The sequence below is a fragment of the Aptenodytes forsteri genome, unplaced genomic scaffold, assembly GCF_000699145.1.
Source record: "Aptenodytes forsteri isolate BGI_AS27 unplaced genomic scaffold, ASM69914v1 Scaffold431, whole genome shotgun sequence".
Classification (NCBI taxonomy): domain Eukaryota; kingdom Metazoa; phylum Chordata; class Aves; order Sphenisciformes; family Spheniscidae; genus Aptenodytes; species Aptenodytes forsteri.
Window position 1 is genome coordinate 144,377 of NW_008794622.1, and position 6,343 is coordinate 150,719.

The 6,343-nt window shown below is 39.2% G+C and overlaps 1 protein-coding gene across 1 annotated transcript; it reads right to left on the reverse strand.

The window, feature by feature from the left end:
* Window positions 1–2,890: 2,890 nt before the first annotated feature.
* Window positions 2,891–3,826, reverse strand: LOC103893954 (olfactory receptor 6Y1-like). Its single transcript, XM_009273257.2, is given in 1 exon segment — window positions 2,891–3,826. A coding segment is annotated over 1 exon segment (936 nt).
* Between the last annotated feature and the right edge of the window lie 2,517 nt (window positions 3,827–6,343).

Below are 6,343 nucleotides of genomic sequence, written 5' to 3' on the forward strand. Positions count from 1 at the left end.
CTTATTTTTATATCTTTATTTTTATTCTGGTTTTATGTGTAACCATCAATGATTTAAATGTAACAGATACAAACGTATGAAAGAATTTCATGATAATAAAACATCTTTTCAATGGAAAGGTATCCTATATGCTCTTAAAAATAATTTTGTTGAAATAGCAATTACTACTGCTTTAAGTAAATGGCTTTTTTAAACAGGCTAACAGAAACCTAAGCTAAGAATGAAGCTGCTGGAGATGCTTTTATAGCCAGTGAGAGGGCCACTTTAGTAAGATTTTTGATTCGCCTGAGATCTGAAGAAGTCTCCTGTGTGGGTATCTCAGACACCCTAGGACATGCTGTTATTTTTCAACAAGCAACTTGCATTCTTATCAGCACAGGAGCGTCACATTTAGTTACAGTAGACTACATTAAATTCTCTTTGTTTTGAAGGGTGGTTTTAAATAAATCTACATTAAATAGTTTCTCTTCTTGATGTAAAAGCTTCCCAAATTTTGTGACTCATGATAGATCAATACCTTCTACAACCAGACTATTTTACTTTTGCATACATTCTCACCAACTCTCAGAGGCAGATGATAAGATTAAGAGAGATGGTAAGGTTCTCAAGAGCTAAGATTGGACTCCTAATCTTATTTACTTTACTTGTGGGAGGTAATTTATTTACAGTACTATAAAGGCACCTAACCTTGGATTTACAAAAGTGTTCATTAGGAAAGCTTCCAGAAATAAACTTCTAGATGCAAGAGAGAACTTGCATTCTCAGAAGGTTTGTGTTTGTATAATACTGATAGATCTGACCAAATGGATATTCCATACCATAAGATGTCTTGCTCAGCAACAAAAGCTAGGGGAAAGAAGGCGGAAGTGAGGGACATTCGGGGTTACGGTGTTTACCATCCCAAGTAACCATTAGGTATAATGAAGCCCTGCTTTCTTGGAAAGGCCTAAACATCTGCCTGCCGATAGGAAGTAGTGAATGGATTCCTTATTTTGCTTTGCTTGTGTGCACAGCTTTTGCTTTACCTATTAAACTGTCTTTATCTTAACCCACGAATTTTCTCACTTTTACCCTTCTGATTCTCTCCCCCATCCCACTGAGGGGGAAGTCATCAAGCGGCTGTTTGGGGCTTAGCTGCCTGCTGGGGTTAAACCACAACTAGCACACAAGTCTGATCTAGGCATTACAGGCTGTCTTTAAAATCTATGAAAGGAATAGACACCTTTGGAGAATGATTCATAACATCTATATGTTAAAGGCATATGTGAAAGATAAATAGAATGAATATCCTCTGGGGTGATAATCCATGTCCATTAATAGTAAAGGAGCCTAAGGTATTTTGCTTAGATGTCTAATTATACATAGACTTAGGTGTCTAATTTTTAGGTAGCTTTGGAGGAATCCATGCTTATATATCTATCTCCGTGGCTCTTGACCTGAAATGCAAAACTAAGGAACTACTGGATTTTTTTGTTTGTTTGACTCCTTTCCCATGCCATGGTTCATATTGTATTGTATATTCATAATGTATCAATTACCTATTTTCTCATAGCAGATTTTTTTGCTAATACCTGGAATACAGCCAGCACCTTACATTTCTGGTGATAGCTTCCTAGTATGGTTAACTAGAAGCTGTTCTTGAGACACTTTTCCTTAAAATAGACTCTTCTCCTTAAAATTGTGCTCAAGTTCTCAGAAAGTCTTGTTTGTATCACTTGTACCCATTGCAACAGTATACACAGAACAAGTTCTTCCAGCAAGTGTCTTAAGGTTTCCTCCCTGGAAAGCTAAATGTTTCATTAACTGCAAAATCTGAAAAAGCTCTATGCTTGAAAAGAGCATAGAATGTCAGAAACTATGGTCTCAATTATAAACTCAAACCCACATTTAACATGGTCATATAGATATGCAATCAGCTGACAGTTTTTTATCTTTTTTATTTGTTTGTTACAGAGTATTAAACATTTTGCATCACTGTGATATTCTGAGCATGGAGTAGATTTCTTAGAGGCACCTTTTTAACTGATAATCAGATTTTCTCACAGATAATATTTAACTCAGATACATCAGCTGTGTCTCTAGACTCATTCATATTCAATGGGAAGACTTGGACTGTAGTCTGTGAGTCAGTTTAAGGTCATGACTCCTGCTGGAATACTGTTGGATCCAAGGCTCATGCAGCCTGAAGGAAACACTGACGTGATCTATCCTGTCAGTTGAGTGAATTATTTGGTGTGCCCTGGGTACAATAAGGTTATTCAGGGTACCAGGGCCCTGGTGTGAGCCAGAGACTGAGTCCAAGTGACAGTGTAATTATACAACAGCATGAGCTACTTACATTATACTCCCTCTATTGCTATATTAGGAAAGTTGTCTCCTTCAGAGGATGTTTCATTTTATCCTAAATCAGGTATCTAAGAAAGTTAAGATTACTCATCTTTTTCCACTGCCTATTTCTCTCCAGGGACAATAACAGAATCTCAGGGTAAATAAATCAGATGTAGATATCTGCATTTTACATGTCTTTTACAATCCCACCCAATGTTTTCTGGACCTAGTAATCTATCTAGGGCAAACAAAATCTGGGGTTCAGTTTCTAGCATTGCCAAACCTTCTCTTTAAAACTGGAGCAGTCATTCAGCTGAAGACTTGTAAGAAAGGTAGGCAGCATAGAATCATAGAGGGAAAACAAACAAGCAAAATACACCTCCCAACCCAAAACCATAGTATACACATAGATCAAACTTAGATTTATCAAGGTCTAGTTCAATAAATATGGTTACTGGGTGCATGAATAGGAAAGTTTCACTTTCAGCGTGGATTAAGGTCTGGACCTCCTGACTTTAGTTCATCAGAACTGCCAATTGATCTTTATGAGCAAAGTCCTTTCTTAGGTGTGTCTCGTGCAAGTAAAGGTCTTCCTCAGGGCAAACCTGACTTCTTTGTTTCTAAGACAATATATGAGAGGACTCCGAAGTGGCACAACTATCGTATACAAGACTGATACCAACTTGTTAGCACTGTAGGTATACATGACCTTAGGGTGGGCATAAGTGAAAAGAGTGGTAGAGTAGAACAATATCACTACAGTCAAGTGGGAGCTGCAGGTGGAAAAGGCCTTTTGCCTCCCCTGAGAAGAAGGGATCTTCAACACAGTGAATATGATGCAAATATAGGACGTGACCACAGTACACAGAGGCACCATGATGACGATCAGAACCAAGATGAAGTCCACTAGCTCAGCCGCAGAGGAATCGCTGCAGGATATATTCAGTAGGGGTGAAATATCACAGAAATAGTGATTGATTTTGTCTACATCACAGAATGAGAGCTGGGCTATAAAGCTCAGCTCGATGGAAGAAGTGATCAAAACACATATCCAACAGCCAGCTGTCAGCTGAACACAGAACTGATGATTCATGATGAGTGAATATTGGAAAGGTTTGCATATGGCCAAGAAACGGCCATAGGCCATAAGAGCTAACAGAATATACTCAGTACAAACAAAAGTCACAAAGAAATACAACTGGGTCATGCACCCCTGGAATGAGATATGTTTGTCTTGAGAGAAGAAATCGATGAACATCTTTGGCTCAATGGCAGAAACATACCAGATCTCTAAGAAAGACAGATTTCCTAGGAAGAAATACATGGGTTTTTTCAGACTGTGGTTAGTTCGGATGATGAGAATGATAAGGAAGTTTTCCAACACAGTTAATAAATAAGCCAGAAGTAAACCAGAGAAGAGGAGCAGCTGCAGTTCAGCAGTGGTGGGAAAACCCAGGAGAATGAAATACATGACATTGGTTTAATTCCTTCCACCCATTCTGTAGCGGAAAGATGAACCTTATCCACCTGCAATAAATTAACATAATGAAACCTAACCGGACAGACTTAAATTCATAGCAATATGTTACACCACCACTTAAGACACTGTAAAAAGTTCAGATGCTTTGTTGCTCAGTTTCTAGAAATTGTGTGAAATTTATCTACTCAATTCAGAATTTTTCATTGTAAAAATGTAAGCATGCTTTTTACTTTATACTTCATGAAGATAAATAGGCACTACCAGTCCTATCTCATCTGAGACACAGGTCTAAAATAAAGCAGATGAATCATGCTATCATATTGTCCATCCAGTATAAAGAAATGTTAGGTTATGAGCTTATAGATAGACATTTACATTGCCAGTGTTTTACTTTCTACATCTATACATTTCTAAAGTTATACCATGTATATCCCATGAACTGTGAGGGAAATGCGAAGTACCACAAGGATATATACAATCTGATTTAAAAAACCTCCAAACACATCTGAAGGACCCCATTAGAGGTTTCTGTGGCTAGCTCTGAAGAGACTTGCATCTACATAAAGCTTATTGAAATACAAAGGTACATGTAGCATCCCAGATACAGCATAATTGCAAGCTAATTTTAGTTCTGGGTCTGGTTTGTTTGTAGCTAACTCAGATTGTTCCTTCAAAAATAAGAATGCCTCAGCCTGTGCTATTAAAAACAAAACTGTTCTCAACCTTCTGTAGTGAGAATTCAGAGTGGAATCCACCGCCTTAGTTGATCCTGGAGAATATGATCAATAGGGACCAAATGAAGAGTAGACTGTTGTGTCAGTTGCATGATTTATACCAACATAGATAAACCGACCACTTTATTTACCTTCAGTGTCTCATGAGATTTCACCTAGAAATTATAGATAGCCTCCCAGTGAAAGCAATCACAGAAAGAGGAGGGATGCTATTGTTTCCTCTGTGATTCCATGCAGAGTAGAAGTAAGAAGCTCTGAAAATGTCTAAGATTTTGACTGAGATAATTTTCACTACGTCGAGTCTGCTTTACCCATGAGGGTAACTGGTAAATGATCTCCCTGTCCTTTATCTCAACCCATGAGCTTTTTAATCTCATTTTCTCCTCCTGTCTTGCTGCGGAGGAGAAGTGAGAGAGTGGTTTGGTGGGCATCTGGCAGCCAGCCAAGGTTAAGCCACCACAGCAGTCTCTCTAAATCTTCCTCTGAACTGAGCCACTGGCAAGCAGCAAATCTTTCTAGATAGCCCCTCAAGTTGACAGGTCAGGCCTCTATGCCCCACAGACCAAGGTTAGCCCCACAGCAGTCTCTCTAAATCTTCCTCTGAACTGAGCCACTGGCAAGCAGCAAATCTTTCTAGATAGCCCCTCAAGTTGACAGGTCAGGCCTCTATGCCCCACAGAGGGGACTCCCCCTATTACTGTGACTTGTCACATCCTTCTGGTACCGCTGTGTGGTTCAGGCTCAGATGGCACTGATTCTTCTTTGGACAGCGCATTCAGCCACCTATCTACTTCGAGGGCATTGAAACCATTCTGTAGCTATAGATCTGCAGGGAGAAGAAGAGCCTGCCTTCTCTTGCCAGAAGTCACAAGCTTCCAGCCTTTACTGTCATGGTGCTTCCATTACCCAAGCTTCCATTACCCAACCTGATATGGACTCACTATGGCTCTCCTTCCTTCTGTACAGTTGGGGGTTCATGCTCTTGTATCTGCAGGGTCTCAGAAGATCATATCAATCGATTTTATCATCATCTCTGATATCATACAGTCTGCTGACCTGCTCCCATAGCTCCTTAATTTGTTGACAAAGATCCTCAACCAGCATACATCTCTGACAGGCACAAACATCATCTTCCAGCTTCATCAAGAGACAATAGGAATACCTGGAGACCTGAAGTACTGCATCCTCCTTTTGAACCTCAAATCTGAGCTAAGACCTCTTTTCCCAGAGGCAATTGCTTCAGGTTGGGCTAGGGGGATATCATTTCGACAGCATGTTCACATAATTTATTGCTATCTGGCCTTGCTCCTTCTGTCTTTATGTAGATAACTCTATTCCTAAAGTTAGGATAGCTCTTACCCTAGGCTAGACAAAATGGGAATAATTTCCTTATGTATTCAGTGAAGGAATGCAAGGTTCTCCAGAGAAAAATTCAGATAATCTTGCCTAACTTTGTTGTTCTGTATAAACTTTTATCTATTGATTACATAGGAGATCTGACTGCTAAAGCAAAGCTAAGGGCATCTCCCCTGCCCTTAAAACAACATTTAACTTTTTCTTTCCTTAAAACATGTCACTGGTGGGGCTCAAAATGACAGAAGAGCATGCATAAGACTGTTTCACTCATATCAATCAGTTCCCTGTAATCCCCAAATTTCAAGAAAAAAATATTTGGACTATCTTGCTTCAGCTTCTGAAGCACAAGCCAGAGCTTTTCATGAAGTGATTTAATCATAAAATCCAATTATTTCTGTATGGTTTTCTTACCTATACAATCTCTTCTTTTCTGTCATTAAACCTG